Genomic DNA, 20,039 nt, shown 5'->3' with positions numbered 1-20,039 from the left:
TCCTAAGCCCGGGCTCTTTCCACCAAGCCACGCTGCTTCTCATTGTGGGCAGGAATGTGTCTGTTGTTATATTGTACTCTCCCAAGTGCTTAGTACAGTTCTTTGAACACAGTAAGCGCTCAGTAAATAGGATTGAATGAATGAATAAAAGGCACTCTTTCATAGAGCCCCCTTTCTTGTACCTGCAGGAGAGGAATAGCGAAGTGGCCATCATCATCATCATCATCATCATCAATCATATTTATTGAGCGCTTACTAGTTATCATAGGACAGCAGTAAGATGTAAAAGTAGAATTTCTCTTAGGTTTAAAGTATAGTGAAGCTGTCCTGGAATGGCAAGGACAACACTTTTAACGGAGGTTTGAACATTTGATTTGGAAAAGAGGTGGGACTTACCAGCTCTGGGCTTCCTTAGGGGCTTGAGAGCCAGAAAGTGGCAGGCCAAGTGATCATCATCATCATCAATCGTATTTATTGAGCGCTTACTATGTGCAGAGCACTGTACTAAGCGCTTGGGAAGTACAAATTGGCAACCTCTAGAGACAGTCCCTACCCAGCAGTGGGCTCACAGTCTAAAAGGGGGAGACAGAGAACAGAACCAAACATACTAACAAAATAAAATAAATAGAATAGATAGGTACAAGTGATGTAGATGAGCATAGTGGTGGGAAGGGATTCGCAACAGAAAACCAAGTGAAGAGAGGTAGAGATAAGATAGTGGAGCACATTAAGTGCTTAGTACAGTGCTCTGCACACAGTAAGCGCTCAATAAATACGATTGATGATGATTCAGCAGGCCAGTCTAGGCCGGGCTTTTTTCCCAATGTGCAGCCATATATGTACATCCAGAAATGATCCACATCCCATTTCTTTGGTTTCTGCATCGCATTGGTTTTCACCGAACCTATAAAAGTACATTTTTACCGGCCACAGCGGAGTTCTGACAGCAAAGAGGCCTCGGGTGGCTTATTGTCCGTCACCCAGTCAATGCCGAATTATGCAGCGTTTAGACTGGAGAAAATCAAAGCTACGTTTGAAAAGTCCCTCTCCCGAAGGCGCGTGGCATAGTCTGTGCGGATCTGGTTCAGTCTGTCATCCTTTCCCGACTGGATTACCGCGTCAGCCTCCTCTCTGATCTCCCATCCTCCTGTCTCTCCATCTTTCAGTCCGTACTTCACTCTGCTGCCCGGGTCATCTTTGTGCAGAAACGCTCCGGGCACGTCACTCCCCTCCTCAAAAATCTCCATTGGCTACCAATCAATCTGCGCATCAGGCAGAAACTCCTCACCCTGGGCTTCAAGGCTGTCCATCCATCCCCTGGCCCCCTCCTACCTCACCTCCCTTCTGTCTTTCTCCAGCCCAGCCCGCACCCTCCGCTCCTCCGTCGCTGACCTCCTCACCATACCTTGTTCTCGCCCGTCCCGCCATCGACCCCCGGCCCACGTCCTTCCCCTGGCCCGGAATGCCCTCCCTCCGCCAAACTGGCTCTCTTCCTCCCTTCAAAGCCCTACTGAGAGCTCACCTCCTCCAGGAGGCCTTCCCTTTTTCCTCTCCTCCTCCCCATCCGCCCTCTCTGCCCTACCTCCTTCCCCTCCCCAAAGCACGTGTATATATTTGTACAGATTCATTACTCTATTTTACCTGTACATATTTAATAATAATAATAATGACGACGACACTTGTTAAGCACTTACTATGTGCAAAGCACTGTTCTAAGCTCGGGGGCGGACACAGGGTGATCAGGTTGTCCCACGTGGGGCTCACAGTCGTAATCCCCATTTTGCAGATGAGGTAACTGAGGCTCAGAGAAGTTAAGTGACTTGCCCAAGGTCACACAGCAGACATATTTGCTACTCTGTTTTGTGAACGACGTGCATATAGCTGTAATTCTATTTATTCTGACTGTTTTGACACCTGTCTACATGTTTTGTTGTCTGTTTCCCCCTTCTAGACAGTGAGCCCATTGTTAGGTAGGGACCGTCTCTATATAATAATAATAATAATAATGTTGGTATTTACTAAGCGCTTACTATGTGCAAAGCACTGTTCTAAGCGCTGGGGAGGCTACAAGGTGATCAGGTTGTCCCCCGTGGGGCTCACAGTCTTCATCCCCATTTTCCAGATGAGGGAACTGAGGCCCAGAGAAGTGAAGTGACTTGCCCAAAGTCCCACAGCTGACAGTGGGCGGAGCCGGGATTTGAACCCATGACCTCTGACTCCAAAGCCCGGGCTCTTTTCCACTGAGCCACGTTGCTTCTCTGTATGTTGTTGACTTCCAAGCGCTTAGTACGGCGCTGTGCACGCAGTAAGCGCTCAATAAATATGATGGAATGAATGAATAAATCGGAGTCACTCATAGGTGAATTCAGCATTGTCTACAATCATAAAACCTCCAGTCCACTGGTCAGCTCCGAACACCGGTCTTTAAAAGACGACCGACTTCGAGTGGTCTTCTTTGAGCCCCCAAATTCATTTCTGATGCCCGTTTGGAAAGCAAGGTATCGTTCCTCTAGTTTTATTTTTCCAAACCTTGGAAGGAATAATCTGCCGGCGACTGGCCCGCCGCCCTGCAAGCATTCCCTGAAGGATAATGCTGGATTTAAAAGTAAAACGCAAAGCCGAGTTGGCGTCTTTTCCGAATTGCAATCCAGATCCCACAGGGCTAACTTCCAAGTGCCCAAAAAAAACCAAAACCGGGCCATGTGTTTTTCAGGCCGTCTTCTGAAAATCCTCTGGGCTTCATCCGTTATTTATAATAATGGCGTTTGTTAAGCGCTTACTATGTGCAAAGCACTGTTCTAAGCGCTTGTTGGCACTCCCGAGGACCTGACTTCATCATCAAGACCCCCAACGAGTCTTGGCTTAGTTCAGCAGCTAAATGAAAACACGACTGCTCCGCACTTGCTCTTTTTCACTTATTCCTTTACTCTGTCTTTTCTCAATACTTCCCTGTTTCCTGCTCCCATTTGCTGTTTACCCTAAGGATTCCCGATGTGGTTCAACTTTGATTTTGTCCACTTGGGAAGAGAGAATTGTTGAGAGGCAACACCGTCCCCATCATCTTTGCCATCATCATCATTATTTGCCTTAGGGTAAATTAATAATAATAATAATAATAATAATAATAATAATAATGGCATTTATTAAGCGCTTAGCATGTGCAAAGCACTGTTCTAAGCGCTGGGGGGATACAAAGTGATCAGGTTGTCCCGCGTGGGGCTCTCACAGTCATCACCCCCATTTTACAGATGCGGGAACTGAGGCTCAGAGAAGTGAAGTGACTTGCCCAAAGTCACACAGCAGACATATGGTGGAGCCGGGATTCGAACCCATGACCTCTGACTCCAAAGCCCGGGCTCTTTCCACCGAGCCACGCTGCTTCCTCAAATTGTCAATTGACAAATGAAGGATAAGAATATATGGTACGTTCCTATTGCCGTATTGTAACGTTGTGATATAGACTGATATGGCTGAAATTCACTGTTTTTTTTTATTGGAGGGGACACCTCTCAGTGTAAAATGATGAAGCTTGGTAAGACAGGTCTCATCAAGGCAGGTTTTGTGATTAAAAATAATCGTAGCATTTGTTTTTAATTTAATGATGGCATTTGTTAAGCGCTTACTATGCGCAGAGCACTGTTCCAAGCGCTAGGGGGGATAGGAGGTGATCAAGTTGTCCCACGTGGGGCTCACGGTCTTCACCCCAGCGTTTAGAACAGTGCTTTGCACATAGTAAGCACTTAACAAATGCTATTATTATTATTGTTATTGAGCACTTACTGTGTGCAGAGCACTCTACTAAGCTACTGGGAGTGTACAATATAGTAATAAACAGACATATTCTCTGGCCACAACAAGCTTACAGTCTAGAAGACAACTTCAGCTCCCCTGCAAGGAGATGCCACCATCTCTCTTATGTTGGGTTTTCTTTCTTTTCTTTCTTGTTTTGGGATTGTTGAAGCAGCGTGGCTCAATGGAAGGAGCCCGGGCTCTGGAGTCAGAGGTCATGGGTTCAAATCCCGGCTCCGCCAATTGCCAGCTGTGTGACTTTGGGCAAGTCACTCAACTTCTCTGTGCCTCAGTTACCTCATCTGTAAAATGGGGATTAAGACTGTGAGCCCCCCAAGGGACAACCTGATCACCTTGTAACCTCCCCAGCGCTTAGAACAGTGCTTTGCACATAGTAAGCGCTTAATAAATGCCATTATTATTATTATTATTATTATTATTATTATTCATCCCCATTTTACAGATGAGGGAACTGAGGCTCGAAGAAGTTGTGTGACCTGCCCAAGGTCACCCAGCAGACGTGTGGCAGGGTCGGGATTCGAACCCATGACCTTTAGTCTTTTAGACTTGGAGCCCACTGTTGGGTAGGGGCTGTCTCTATATGTTACCAACTTGTACTTCCCAAGCGCTCAGTACAGTGCTCCGCACACAGTAAGCGCTCAATAAATACGATCGATTGATTGATTGACCTCTGACTCCACTGAGCCACGCCGCTCAGCTCAAAATTCAAAATTTGTTAAGCACTGTACTGAGAGATAGATACATCAATCAATCAATCAATCAATCAATCGTATTTATTGAGCGCTTACTCTGTGCAGAGCACTGTACTAAGCGCTTGGGAAGTACAAATTGGCAGCATATAGAGACGGTCCCTACCCAACAGTGGGCTCACAGTCTAAAAGGGGGAGACAGAGAACAAAACCAAACATACTAACAAAATAAAATGAATAGATATGCACAAGCAAAATAAATAAATAAATAAATAGAGTAGTAAATCTGTACAAACATATCTACATATATACAGGTGTTGTGGGGAAGGGAAGGAGGTAAGATGGGGGGATGGAGAGGGGGACGAGGGGGAGAGGAAGGAAGGCGCTCAGTCTGGGAAGGCCTCCTGGAGGAGGTGAGCTCTCAGCAGGGCCAACAGATACATGATACATGATACAGTCCCTCACGCTCGTAACAAGGAGGGAAACATGTCTGCTGTGTGACCTTGGGTAAGTCACTTAACTTCTCTGAGCCTCAGTTCCCTCATCTGTAAAATGGGGGTGAAGACTGTGAGCCCCACGTGGGACAACCTCATTACCTTGTTTCCCCTCCCCAGCGCTTAGAACAGTGCTTTGCACATAGTAAGCGCTTAACAAATGCCATAATTATTATTATTATTATTTAAGCTCCATTTTGCAGATGAGGAAACTGAGGCACAGACTCGCGCACGTCCGTGCAGGAGGCAAGCGGCAGAACTGGGATTCAAACCGAGCTCTTCTGAGGCCCGGACCCGTGCTCTTCCTCCGGGGCCACGCTGCCGGCGCTAAGCACACTGTACCCGTCTGAAGGTGTGCGTGTCGTTGTGGGGTGATGGGGAGACAGACAACAAAACACGAGAGCGCTCAGTAAATAGGACGATTTGACGGATTTATGAAAGCGTTCAGTAAATAGGCCGATTCTAGGGATTTACGAGACCGCTCAGTAAATGGGCTGATTTTAAAAAGTCACGGAAGTGCTCAGTCATTACGGTTGTAGGGATCTACGAGCGCTCAGTAAATAGGACGGATTTCTGAAAGCGGTCAGTAAACAGGAGGATCTTACGGATTGAGGCGCGCTCAGTAAATAGCTGACTTTACAGATGTACGAAAGCGCTCAGGAAGTAGGCTGATCTCAAGGAGTTCAGTCATGACGGTTTCTCAGCGCTTACAGCAACGCTCAGCACCTAGTGAGTGCTAACTGTGTGCAGAGCACTGTACTAAGCGCTTGGGAAGTCCAAGTTGGCAACCTATAGAGACGGTCCCTACCCAACAGTGGGCTCACGGTCTAAAAGGGGGAGACGGAGAACACAACCAAACATACTCACAAAATAAAATGAATAGAATAGATATGTACAAGTAAAATAAATAAATAAATAGAGCAATAAATCATCATCATCATCAGTCGTATTTATTGAGCGCTAACTGTGTGCAGAGCACTGTACTAAGCGCTTGGGAAGTCCAAGTTGGCAACATATAGAGACGGTCCCTACCCAACAGTGGGCTCACAGTCTAAAAGGGGGAGACAGAGAACACAACCAAACATACTAACAAAATAAAATGAATAGAATAGATATGTACAGGCAAAATAAATAAATAAATAAATAGAGTAATAAATATGTACGAACATATATACATATATACAGGTGCTGTGGGGAAGGGAAGGAGGTAAGACGGGGGGATGGAGAGGGGGATGAGGGGGAGAGGAAGGAAGGGGCTCAGTGTGGGAAGGCCTCCTGGAGGAGGTGAGCTCTCAGTAGGGCCTTGAAGGGAGGAAGAGAGCGAGCTTGGCGGATGGGCAGAGGGAGGGCATTCCAGGCCCGCGGTCACCCTGGTCCCCTCCGAAATGATTAATCGAGACTTAATCCGGCCGAATTTAGGGGTTCAGAGGCGGTATTTACCGAGGGCTTTGGGTGCAGGACAGAGTACTAAGCGCTTGGGAGGGGACGGGACGGTAGAGTCGGTGGTGCCCGGAAAGTTCTGGGACACAGCCCCCGTGAGCCCAGAAAGAGATCATCATCATCATCATCATCATCAATCGTATTTATTGAGCGCTTACTGTGTGCAGAGCACTGGACTAAGCGCTTGGGAAGTCCAAGTTGGCAACATATAGAGACAGTCCCTACCCAACAGTGGGCTCACAGTCTAAAAGGGGGAGACAAAACCAAACATACTAACAAAATAAAATAAATAGAATAGATATGTACAAGCAAAATAAATAGAGTAATAAATATGCACAAACATATATACAGGTGCTGTGGGGAAGGGAAGGAGGTAAGATGGGGGGATGGAGAGGGGGACGAGGGGGAGAGGAAGGAAGGGGCTCAGCCTGGGAAGGCCTCCTGGAGGAGGTGAGCTCTCAGTAGGGCCTTGAAGGGAGGAAGAGAGCGAGCTTGGCGGATGGGCAGAGGGAGGCCATTCCAGGCCCGGGGGAGGACGTGGTCCGGGAGTCGATGGGACTGTATATATGTTTGTACGTATTTATTACTCTATTTTATTTGTACAGATTTATTCTGTGTATTTTATTTGGCTAATATGTTCGGTTTGGGATTCAGGAGGAGTGCCTCCCACGTCTCCCAAATGCTTAGTACAGTAACCCGCATGGAATAAGCACTCAATAATAATAATAATAGCATTTATTAAGTGCTTACTATGTGCAAAGCACTGTTCTAAGCGCTGGGGAGGTTACAGGGTGATCAGGTTGTCCCGTGTGGGGCTCACAGTCTTCATCCCCATTTTCCAGATGAGGTCACTGAGGCCCAGAGAAGTGAAGTGACTTGCCCAAAGTCACCCAGCTGACAATTGGCAGAGCCGGGATTTGAACCCATGACCTCTGACTCCAAAGCCTGTCCTCTTTCCACTGAGCCACGCTGCTTCCCCAAATATTTTATTTGGCTACTATGTTTTGTTCGGCTTGGGATTCAGGAGGCGTGTCTCCCACGCCTCCCAAGTGCTTAGTACAGTAACCCGCGTGGAATAAGCGCTCAATAAATATGACGGTTTGATTTCCTGATTACAGGAAATAACTGTAAGGGTGGGAGTTGGGCCCCGTAATGAAGTGTTGAGGAAGTGAGGTGATTAATTATTTTATTTTGTTTTTATGTTCTGCTTTGCTGTCTGGCTCCCCTTCCTAGACCGTGAGCCCGCCGTTGGGTAGGGACCGTCTCTAGATGTTGCCAACTTGTACTTCCCAAGCGCTTAGTACAGCGCCCTGCACACAGTCAGCGCTCAATAAATACAATTGAATGACTGAATGAATATGTTGCCAACTTGGACTTCCCAAGCGCTTAGTACAGTGCCCTGCGCACAGTCAGCGCTCAATAAATGCGATTGAATGAATGAATGAATATGTTGCCACCTTGGACTTCCCAAGCGCTTAGTCCAGTGCTCTGCACACAGTGAGCGCTCAATAAATACGATTGAATGAATGAATGAATATGTTGCCAACTTGGACTTCCCAAGCGCTTCATACAGTGCCCTGCACACAGTCAGCGCTCGATAAATACGATTGAATGAATGAACGAATATGTTGCCAACTTGAACTTCCCAAGCGCTTAGTACAGTGCCCTGCACACAGCGCTCAATAAATACAATTGAATGAATGAATGAATATGTTGCCAACTTGGACTTCCCAAGCGCTTAGTACAGTGCCCTGCACACAGTCAGCACTCAATACAATTGAATGAATGAATGAATATGTGGCCAACTTGGACTTCCCAAGCGCTTAGTCCAGTGCCCTGCACACAGTCAGTGCTCAATAAATGCAATTGAATGAATGAATGAATATGTTGCCAACTTGGACTTCCCAAGCGCTTAGTACAGTGCCCTGCACACAGTCAGCGCTCGATAAATACGATTGAATGAATGAATGAATGAATATGTGGCCAACTTGGACTTTCCAAGCGCTTAGTACAGTGCCCTGCACACAGTGCCCAATAAATACAATTGAATGAATGAATGAATATGTTGCCAACTTGGACTTCCCAAGCGCTTAGTACAGCGCCCTGCACACAGTCAGCGCTCAATAAATACAATTGAATGAATGAATATGTTGCCAACTTGGACTTCCCAAGCGCTTAGTACAGTGCCCTGCACACAGTCAGCACTCAATAAATACAAGTAAATGACTGAATGAATATGTTGCCAACTTGGACTTCCCAAGCACTTCGTACAGTGCCCTGCACACAGTCAGCGCTCGATAAATACGATTGAATGAATGAATGAATGAATATGTGGCCAACTTGGACTTCCCAAGCGCTTAGTACAGTGCCCTGCACTCAGTCAGCGCTCGATAAATACAATTGAATGAATGAATGAATATGTTGCCAACTTGGACTTCCCAAGCGCTTCGTACAGTGCCCTGCACTCAGTCAGCGCTCGATAAATACGATTGAATGAATGAATGAATGAATATGTGGCCAACTTGGGCTTCCCAAGCGCTTAGTACAGTGCCCTGCACTCAGTCAGCGCTCGATAAAGACGATTGAATGAATGACTGCCGTCCAGCATGGCCCACACGGCCAGAGCTGCCCAGCAGCCATTTAGACTGTGAGCCCACTGTTGGGTAGGGACCGTCTCTATATGTTGCCAACTTGTACTTCCCAAGCGCTTAGTACAGTGCTCTGCACACAGTAAGCGCTCAATAAATACGATTGATGATTTGCCGGGGGCGTCTATAGGATAGTCCCGGCCGGGCGGCCTCAAGAGCCCAGATTCCACGTTTTACCGAGATGGGCTCGGCCAGCCGGGTTAGGGACCAGGGAAGGATGAGGTTGACTTTGGCTCGGGCCCTGACAATGTGACAATGTAGATCTCTCTCTCTTCTTCCTCCTGCAAGGCTTGCTGTTATGATTATTAATTAATATTATTATTAATAATAATAACACACACTGTCATATATTAATACAAATAATAAGAATAATAATGATGGCATTTGTTAAGCACTTACTATGTGCCAACCACTGGTCTAAGCTCTGGGGGAGATGCAAGGTAATGAGGCTGTCCCACATGCGGCAATCCCCGTTTTACAGAGGAGGTCACTGAGGCACAGAGAATAATAATAATAATAATAATAATAATAATAATAATGTTGGCATTTGTTAAGCGCCTACTATGTGCAAAGCACTGTTCTAAGCGCTTGGGGGGTTACAAAGTGATCAGGTTGTCCCACGTGGGGCTCACAGTCTTAATCCCCGTTTTACAGAGGAGGTCACTGAGGCACAGAGAATAATAATAATAATGATGATAATAATAATAATAATAATAATGTTGGCATTTGTTAAGCGCTTACTATGTGCAAAGCACTGTTCTAAGCGCTCGGGGGGTTACAAAGTGATCAGGTTGTCCCACGTGGGGCTCCCAGTCTTAATCCCCATTTTACAGATGAGGTAACTGAGGCTCAGAGAAGTTAAGTGAACTTGCCCAAGGTCACACAGCAGACATGTGGCGGAGCCGGGATTCGAACCCATGACCTCGGACTCCAAAGCCCGGGCTCTTTCCGCTGAGGCACGCCGCTTCTCTAATGATGGTGTTTGTTAAGCGCTTACTATGTGCCAAGCACCGTTCTAAGCGCTGGGGGAGATGCAAGGTAATCAGGTTGTCCCACGTGGGGCTCACAGCCTTAATCCCCGTTTTACAGGTGAGGTAGCTGAGGCACAGAGAATAATAATAATAATGATGGTATTTGTTAAGCGCTTACTATGTGCCAAGCATTGTTCTAGGCGCTGGGGGAGATGCAAGGTAATCAGGTTGTCCCACGTGGGGCTCACCGTCTTAATCCCCATTTTACAGATGAGGTCACTGAGGTACAGAGGAGAAGCAGCGTGGCTCAGTGGAAAGAGCACGGGCTCTGGAGTCAGAGGTTATGGGTTCGAATCCCGGCTCCTCCACATGTCTGCTGTGTGACCTTGGGTAAGTCACTTAACTCCTCTGAGCCTCAGTTACCTCATCTATAAAATGGGGATTAAGACTGTGAGCCCCACATGGGACAACCTCATTACCTTGTTTCCCCTCCCCAGCGCTTAGAACAGTGCTTTGCACATAGTAAGCGCTTAACAAATGCCATTATAAAAAAAAATAATAATAATGATGGTATTTGTTAAGCGCTTACTATGTACCAAGCACTGTTCTAAGCGCTGGGGGAGATGCAAGGTGATCAGGTTGTCCCACGTGGGGCTCACAGTCTTAATCCCCGTTTTACAGATGAGGTCACTGAGGCACAGAGAATAATAATAATAATGATGGTATTTGTTAAGCGCTTACTATGTGCCAAGCACTGTTCTAGGCGCTGGGGAAGATGCAAGGTGATCAGGTTGTCCCACGTGGGGCTCACAGTCTTAATCCCCGTTTTACAGATGAGGTCACTGAGGCACAGAGAATAATAATAATAATGATGGTATTTGTTAAGCGCTTACTATGTGCCAAGCAATGTTCTAGGCGCTAGGGGAGATGCAAGGTGATCAGGTTATCCCACATGGGGCTTACAGTCTTCACCCCCATTTTACAGATGAAGTAACTGAGGCACAGAGAATAATAATAATAATGATGGTATTTGTTAAGCACTTACTTTGTGCAAAACACTGTTCTAAGCGCTGGGGGGATACAATAATAATGGTATTTATTAAGTGCTTACTATGTGCACGTCACTGTTCTAAGCGCTGGGGGGATACAAGGTGATCAGGTTGTCCCACGTGGGGCTCACAGTCTTCATCCCCATTTTACAGATGAGGTCACTGAGGCACAGAGAATAATAATAGTAATGATGGTATTTGTTAAGCGCTTACTATGTGCAAAGCACGGTTCTAAGCGCTGGGGGGATACAATAATAATAATAATAATGGCATTTATTAAGCGCTTACTATGTGCACATCACTGTTCTAAGCGCTGGGGGGATACAAGGTGATCAGGTTGTCCCACGGGGGGCTCACCGTCTTCATCCCCATTTTACAGATGAGGGAACTGAGGCCCAGAGAAGCTAAGCGCCGTGCCCAAAGTCACACGGCTGACAGTTGGCGGAGCCGGGATTAGAACCCATGACCTCCGACTCCAAAGCCCGGGCTCTTTCCGCCGAGCCACGCTGCATCCTCTGAAGTGACTTGCCCAAAGTCACCCAGTGGGCACGTGGCGGAGGCGGGATTCGAACCCACGACCCCGGGACTCCCAAGCCCGGGCTCCTTCCGCTGAGCCCCGCCGCTTCCGTAACTGGGCACCGGGCGAGAGGCTGAAGAGGTAGCCCTCTCCATCAGCCGCGATTTGTCACTTGGGTCCGAGGAGGAGATCAATCAATCAATCAGTCGTATTTATTGAGCGCTTACTGTGTGCAAAGCACTGTACTAAGCGCTTGGGATGTCCAAGTTGGCAACATATAGAGACAGTCCCTACCCAACAGTGGGCTCACAGTCTAAAAAGGAGATGAGCCGACTCATACTTCCGAAGCTGTGTGCTTTGCACACAGTAAGCGCTCAATAAATATGAATGAATGAATGAATATATGTTTGTACGTATTTATTACTCTATTTTATTTGTACATATTTATTCTATTTATTTCATTTGGTTAATATGTTTTGTTGTCTGTCTCCCCCTTCTAGACCGTGAGCCCGCTGTTGGGTAGGGACCGTCTCTAGATGTTGCCAACTTGTACTTCCCAAGCGCTTAGTACAGTGCTCTGCACACAGTAAGCGCTCAATAAATATGAATGAATGAATGAATGAATGAATGAATGAGCGGAGGAGCCTGGGGTCTAGATGGGGCGTTGGCAAATCCAACCACGGAGGCCCAAAGTTGCACCTTCTCACCTGGAAGCTCGCTCCAGGGCCGGGCGCAGCATTCCCGGGCTCCCACGCTCCTGGGAATGGAATCCGCCCCGCCTGGCCTGGCTTCTGTTCAGGTGGCAAATATCTCAATCAATCAATCGTATTTATTGAGCGCTTACTATGTGCAGAGCACTGTACTAAGCGCTTGGGAAGTACAAATTGGCATCACATAGAGACAGTCCCTACCCAACAGTGAGCTCACAGTCTAAAAGGGGGAGACAGAGAACAGAACCAAACATACCAACAAAATAAAATAAGTAGGATAGAAATGTACAAGTAAAATAAATAAATAAATAAATAAATAAATAAATAGAGTAATAAATATGTACAACCATATATACATATATACAGGTGCTGTGGGGAAGGGAAGGAGGTAAGACGGGGGGATGGAGAGGGGGACGAGGGGGGAGAGGAAAGAAGGGGCTCAGTCTGGGAAGGCCTCCTGGAGGAGGTGAAGGCCTCAATCTCAATATCTCAATCAATCAATCGTATTTATTGAGCGCTTACTGTGTGCAGAGCACTGTACGAAGCGCTTGGGAAGTCCAAGTCGGCAACATCTAGAGACGGTCCGTACCCAACAGCGGGCTCACAGTCTAGAAGGGGGAGACAGACAGCAAAACCAAACATATTAACTAAATAAAATAAATAGAATAAATATGTACAAGTAAAATAAATAGAGTAATAAATATGTACAAACATATATACTTATATACAGGTGCTGTGGGGAAGGGAAGGAGGTAAGGCGGGATGGAGGGGGGAGGAGGGGGCTTATATGGTGGCTTAATGGAAAGAGCACGAGCTTGGGAGTCAGAGGTCATGGGTTCTAATTCTGGCACTTATAATAATAGTAGTGATGGGATTTGTTAAGCGCTTACTATGTGCAAAGCACTGTACTAAGCGCTGGGGAGGCTATAAGGTGATCAGGCTGTCCCACGTGGGACTCGCCATCTTAATCCCCATTTTCCAGATGAGGGAACTGAGGCTCAGAGAAGTTAAGTGACTTGCCCAAGGTTACACAGCAGACCTGTGGCGGAGCCGGGATTTGAACCCGTGACCTCTGACTCCAAAGCCCGGGCTACTTATCAGCTGTGTGACTTTGGCCAAGTCACGCCTCAGTGACCTCATCTGTCAAATGGGGATGAAGACTGTGAGCCTCCCGTGGGACAACCTGATGACCCTGTATCTCCCCCAGCGCTTAGAACAGTGCTGGGCACATAGTAAGCGCCTAATAAATGCCATCATTATTACAGTGCTCTGCACACAGTAACTGCTTAATAAATATGAATGAATGAATGTGTAACTTTGGGCAGGTCACTTCACTTCTCTGTGCCTCAGTTATCTCATCTGTAAAATGGGGATTAAGACTGTAAGCGCTTAAGAAGTACTGTCATTATTAGTGTAACTATGGAAATCAGGAAGCAGCGTGGCTCAGGGGAAAGAGCACTCAGCAAGTACCATCATTATTATTGTAACTATGGGAGCCGGAAATCAGGAAGCCGCGTGGTTCAGGGGAAAGAGCGCTCAGCAAGTACCATCATTGTTATTGTAATAACTATGGGAGCCGGAAATCAGGAAGCAGCGTGGCTCAGGGGAAAGAGCGCTCAGCAAGTACCATCATTATTATTGTAACTATGGGAGCCGGAAATCAGGAAGGAGCGTGGCTCAGGGGAAAGAGCGCTCAGCAAGTACCATCATTATTATTATAATTATAGCAGCCGGAAATCAGGAAGCAGCGTGGTTCAGTGGAAAGAGCGCTCAGCAAGTACCATCATTATCATTGTAACTATGGGAGCTGGAAATCAGGAAGCAGCGTGGCTCAGGGGAAAGAGCGTTCAGCAAGTACCATCATTGTTATTGTAACTGTGGGAGCCGGAAATCAGGAAGCAGCGTGGCTCAGGGTTAAGAGCGCTCAGCAAGTACCATCATTATTATTGTAACCATGGGAGCCGGAAATCAGGAAGCAGCGTGGCTCAGGGGAAAGAGCGCTCAGCAAGTACCATCATTATTATTGTAACTATGGGAGCCGGAAATCAGGAAGCAGCGTGGCTCAGGGGAAAGAGCGCTCAGCAAGTACCATCATTATTACTGTAACTATGGGAGCTGGAAATCAGGATGCAGTGTGGCTGAGGGGAAAGAGCGCTCAGCAAGTACCATCATTATTATTGTAACTATGGGAGCTGGAAATCAGGATGCAGTGTGGCTCAGGGGAAAGAGCGCTCAGCAAGTACCATCATTATTATTGTAACTATGGGAGCTGGAAATCAGGATGCAGTGTGGCTGAGGGGAAAGAGCGCTCAGCAAGTACCATCATTATTATTGTAACTATGGGAGCTGGAAATCAGGAAGCTGCGTGGCTCAGGGGAAAGAGCGCTCAGCAAGTACCATCATTATTATTGTAACTATGGGAGCTGGAAATCAGGAAGCAGCGTGGCTCAGGGGAAAGAGCGCTCAGCAAGTACCATCATTATTATTGTAACTATGGGAGCCGGAAATCAGGAAGGAGCGTGGCTCAGTGGAAAGAGCGCTCAGCAAGTACCATCATTATCATTGTAACTATGGGAGCTGGAAATCAGGAAGCAGCGTGGCTCAGGGGAAAGAGCGTTCAGCAAGTACCATCATTGTTATTGTAACTGTGGGAGCCGGAAATCGGGAAGCAGCGTGGCTCAGGGTTAAGAGCGCTCAGCAAGTACCATCATTATTATTGTAACCATGGGAGCCGGAAATCAGGATGCAGCGTGGCTCAGGGGAAAGAGCGCTCAGCAAGTACCATCATTATTATTGTAACTATGGGAGCTGGAAATCAGGATGCAGTGTGGCTGAGGGGAAAGAGCGCTCAGCAAGTACCATCATTATTATTGTAACTATGGGAGCTGGAAATCAGGAAGCTGCGTGGCTCAGGGGAAAGAGCGCTCAGCAAGTACCATCATTATTATTGTAACTATGGGAGCTGGAAATCAGGAAGCAGCGTGGCTCAGGGGAGAGAGCGCTCAGCAAGTACCATCATTATTACTGTAACTATGGGAGCCGGAAATCAGGAAGCAGTGTGGCTCAGGGGAAAGAGCGCTCAGCAAGTACCATCATTATTATTGTAACTATGGGAGCCGGAAATCAGGAAGCAGTGTGGCTGAGGGGAAAGAGCGCTCAGTAAGTACCATCATTATTATTGTAACTATAGGAGCCGGAAATCAGGAAGCAGCGTGGCTCAGGGGAAAGAGCGCTCAGCAAGTACCATCGTTATTACTGTAACTATGGGAGCTGGAAATCAGGAAGCAGCGTGGCTCAGGGTTAAGAGCGCTCAGCAAGTACCATCATTATTATTGTAACCATGGGAGCCGGAAATCAGGAAGCAGCGTGGCTCAGGGGAAAGAGTGCTCAGCAAGTACCATCATTATTATTGTAACTATGGGAGCCGGAAATCAGGAAGCAGCGTGGCTCAGTGGAAAGAGCCCGGGCTTGGGCGTCAGAGTCGTGGGTTCAAATCCCAGCTCTTCCCATTGTCAGCTGTGCGACTTCGGGCGAGTCCCTTCACTTCTCTGGGCCTCAGTTCCCTCATCCGTAAAATGGGGATTAAGACCGGGAGCCCCATGAGGGACAACCCGATCACCTTGTATCCTCCCCATCGCTTAGAGCAGTGGTTTGTATATAGTAAGTGCTTAACAAATACCATTATTATTATTATTATAGGTGCCCCAGAGCTTCCAAACTCCACCCAGAAGCTGCGAGCGCTTAGTACGGTGCTCTGCACACAGTAAGCGCTCAGTAAATACGGTTGAATGAATGAATGCTCTGGCACCGCCCTGACTACCTCCCCTTCGTAGGAGCAGGGAAGGGGATCCCGAGGTCGGCTGGCCCCAGAGCCAAACGTGAGTATCCAAGAGGGCGTTTTCCAAAATCCGTGAGGGCGCTTCCCCCAGACGGAAAGACTCCTGAACCGAATTTGCTTTTGAGACCAAGATATAAAGGACATTTTGATGGCCACCCTTTAATAAACCAAGTATTCCCATTCAAACTAAGATTCCCCTCCGTAGACCCGACTCCTTGGAAGAAGGGATCGTGGCTGTCAACTCCGTTGACCGGTGCCCAGTTGAATGCCGTGTAGTGATGGGGCCATTTCCCGTTCGCTTCATTCCAGCAGCGCCGGAGTCGTCGTCGTCGTCGGGACGCGGAACCGAGTCGCCGAAGGAGCGATGGAAGCGCTCCAGGACCTCCGTAAGGCCTCGTCGGACCGCTTGGAGTGCGCCCACTGCAGCTTCAGGGGCACGGACTACGAGAACGTGCAGATCCACATGGGCACCATTCACCCGGAGTACTGTGACGAGATGGACGCCGGCGGGTTAGGTAAAATCATATTCTATCAGAAGAGCGCCAAGCTTTTCCACTGCCACAAGTGCTTCTTCACCAGCAAGATGTACTGTAACGTGTATTACCACATCACGTCTCAGCACGCGACGCCGGAGAAGTGGGATGACCAGAAGACTCAGTGGAACGCCGGGACGGAGTCCCTGAAAGCTTCCCATTTCCCCGAGACCCCCCCGGCGACTTCCGTTTCCCCGGAGGTACAGAAGCCCTCTCCGGCTGTTCCTGCCGAACCCCCGAAACCCGGCCCGCTTGTTAACCCCGAGCCACCCAGACCCGCCCCCGTCGCCTCTCCGGAGCCTCAGAAACCGCCAGCCGTCGTCGCCCCCGAGCCGCTGAAATCTGCCCCCGCCGCCCCCGAACCGCAAAAACCGGTCCCCGTCTCTTCTCCGGAGCCCCAGAGACTCATTGCCCCCATCATCTCTCCGGAGCCCCAGAGACTCGCCCCCGTGACTCCCGAGCCCCCGAAGCCTGCCCCGGTGAGCCCCAAACCCCAGAAAGTCCCCCTTTTCCCGGAGCCCCCGAAACCAGCGCCGGCTTCTTCCCCCGAGTCCCCGGGCCCAGTTCCGGCTGTTTCTCCGGACCCTTGGGGTCCGTCCCCGGCCTCGTCCCCCGAGCCCCGGAAACCCGCCCCGGCTGCGTCCCCCGAGCCCCGGAAACCGTCCCCGGCCGGGTCCCCCGAGCCCCGGAGGCCGGCTCCGGCCGTATCCCCGGGACCCTGGAGGCCCGTGCCCTCCGTCTCACCCCGGCCCTGGAAGGCCGCTCCCTCGGGGCCCCCCGGGTCTTGGAAACCGGCTCCGTCTGCGTCGCCCGGACCTTGGAAGTCCGCTCCGTCCGTGTCCCCCGGGTCCTGGAAGGCTGCCCCGGCTGGGACCTGGAAGTCCGCGTCGTCCACCGCCTCCGGATCCTGGAAATCTCCAGCCGTGTCTCCGGAGTCCTGGAAGTCTTCCCCCACGGGCTCTCCGGAGGCCTGGAAACCTGGGCCATCCGACCTCCGCAAAGGATCCCCCGCGGTGTCCTCTGAGCTCCGGAAACCGGGCCTCCCGACGTCCCCGGAGCTGCGGAAGCCGGGACCCCCGCTGTCTCCGGAGCTGCGGAAGCCGGGACCCCCGCTGTCTCCGGAGCAGCGGAAGCCGGGGCCCCCGCTGTCTCCGGAGCAGCGGAAGCCGGGGCCCCCGCTGTCTCCGGAGCAGCGGAAGCCGGGGCCCCCGTTGTCCCCGGAGCTCCGGAAGCCGGGCCCCCCGGTGTCCCCCGAGCTCCGGAAGCCGGGCCCCCCCGCGTCCCCCGAGCTCCGGAAGCCGGGCCCCCCCGCGTCCCCCGAGCTCCGAAAGCCGGGCCCCCCGGCGTCTCCGGAGCTCCGAAAACCCATCCCCGCGGTGTCCCCGGAGCTCCGGAAACCCTCCGCGTCCCCGGAACTCTGGAAGCTTTCTCCTGACCAACGCAAATCTCCAGGCTCCGGGGAGCCTTGGAAAACCAGCTCCAACGATTTCCCTGAACCCCCCAGACCCGCTCGCGCCGCTTCCCCCGAGGTCCGGAAGCCTTCCGTCTTCCTTGAGCCCCAGAAACCCGTCGTCTTCCCCGAGCCTCGGAAGCCGTGCGCTGCCCCGGCTTCATCTGAACCCCCAAAGGCGGCCCCGGAGATCCGGAAGCCGGCCCCCCCGGGGGATCCCGACTGTCGGAAGCCCTCCCTCTTTCCCGACCCGTCCCCCAAAGCGGCCCCGTCCGTCTCCCCCGAGCCCCGGAAGCGGTCTCTCTTCCCGGAGCCCCGGAAGCATTCCCTGTTCCCCGAGCTCCTGAGATCGGCTCCCCTCTTCCCGGAGCCCCAGCCGTCCGCGGAACCGGGCGACGGCGAGGCCCAGGAGAGCGCGGGAGGCGGGGGGGGACGAGCCGCCCCTCGAGGAGGAACGCCCGGGGGGAGCCAAGAAGGCCGCGGACGAGCCGGGGCCGCCGAGCCCCAAGAAGCCGAAGCCGGACAACCAGGAGAGCTCCGAAGCCGAGCTCAGCGGCGGCGAGGGCGGGAAGGTGGATCTGGACGCCGCCGACCTCAAAACCCGGGACACCCAAGGCGATCAGGAGCCCGCCGACTCGGAGTCCGGCGACTTCAGGGAAGAGAACCAAGCGGAGGAGGCCCTCCCCGAGCAGCCCAAAAGCATACTGCAGTTTACGGAGGAGAAGGAGGCCTTCATCTCCGAAGAGGAGATAGCCAAATATATGAAACGGGGGAAAGGAAAGTATTTCTGCAAGATCTGTTGCTGCCGGGCTATGAAAAAGGGGGCCGTGCTGCACCACCTGGTCAACAAACACAACGTTCACAGCCCCTATAAATGCACCATATGCGGGAAGGCCTTCCTCCTGGAGTCCCTCCTTAAGAACCACGTGGCGGCCCACGGGCAGAGCCTGCTGAAATGCCCCCGTTGTAGTTTCGAGTCCAACTTCCCCAGGGGCTTCAAGAAACACTTAACCCACTGCCAGAGCCGTCACAGCGAAGAGGCCGGCAAAAAGGCGACGGAGGCCGTCGAGCCGTCCGAAGGGCAGACTTGATTTCTCTTTCATTTGGTTATCGTTTTGCCCCAGAAGCGTGTCGGTCGGTGAAACCCCTCAAAGTTCGGCCCTGAGTTAGCTAATGAAATAGCCTGAGTTGTATCGGTAGAAGTTAAAAGGTGCATAGCTGTCGTACCACGTTTGATTTGTCTCAGTAGCGTGACAGAAAATAAGCTTTCAGAAGGTCTGTTGTTGGGTTTTTTTTACGATACCTGTTCGTGTCCTGTCTTAAAACCAATAAAGACATACCGAGTATGCCAAATGAGCTGCGTTTCTTTCTTCTCCTGGTTTTTTTACGATACCCGTTCGTGTCCTGTCTTAAAACCAATAAAGACATACCGAGTATGCCAAATGAGCTGCGTTTCTTTCTTCTCTTGGTTTTTTTACGATACCCGTTCGTGTTCTGTCTTAAAACCAATAAAGACGTACCGAGTGTGCCAAATGAGCTGCATTTCTTTCTTCTCTTGTTTTTTTTTACGATACCCGTTCGTGTCCTATCTTAAAACCAATAAAGACATAGCGAGTGTGCCAAGTGAGCTGCATTTCTTTCTTCTCTTGGTTTTTTTTACGATACCCGTTCGTGTCGTGTCTTAAAACCAATAAAGACGTACCGAGTGTGCCAAACGAGCTGCATTTCTTTCTTTTTGAAGCGCATCTGTACAATCACAGGATGGTAATTATAGGGGCAGGGAGAGAAGGTGCTAAAGAATTATTTTGGTACGTAGGTTTTGTTTCTGTTTAGATACTCGTCCGAATGTTCTATCGTTTTGAGAAGCAGCCTTCAAAATAACCCTTTTAA

At 49.8% G+C, this 20,039-nt stretch overlaps 1 protein-coding gene across 1 annotated transcript in view; it reads left to right on the top strand.

The window, feature by feature from the left end:
* The window catches only part of CHAMP1 (chromosome alignment maintaining phosphoprotein 1), a 38,636-nt gene extending 18,954 nt beyond the window's left edge, over positions 1–19,682 (top strand). Inside the window, 2 exon segments of the mRNA XM_038741386.1 lie at positions 16,476–18,566; positions 18,568–19,682. Of these exon segments, the coding sequence (XP_038597314.1) occupies positions 16,531–18,566; positions 18,568–19,240 (2,709 nt within the window). The 5' untranslated portion in view covers positions 16,476–16,530 and the 3' untranslated portion in view covers positions 19,241–19,682.
* The last annotated feature ends 357 nt before the right edge of the window (positions 19,683–20,039 follow it).

This window comes from Tachyglossus aculeatus, chromosome 2 (genome assembly GCF_015852505.1).
Source record: "Tachyglossus aculeatus isolate mTacAcu1 chromosome 2, mTacAcu1.pri, whole genome shotgun sequence".
Lineage (NCBI taxonomy): Eukaryota > Metazoa > Chordata > Mammalia > Monotremata > Tachyglossidae > Tachyglossus > Tachyglossus aculeatus.
The sequence above is the reverse complement of the archived record's forward strand: the minus strand, read 5'-3'. Positions and strand labels throughout refer to the sequence as shown.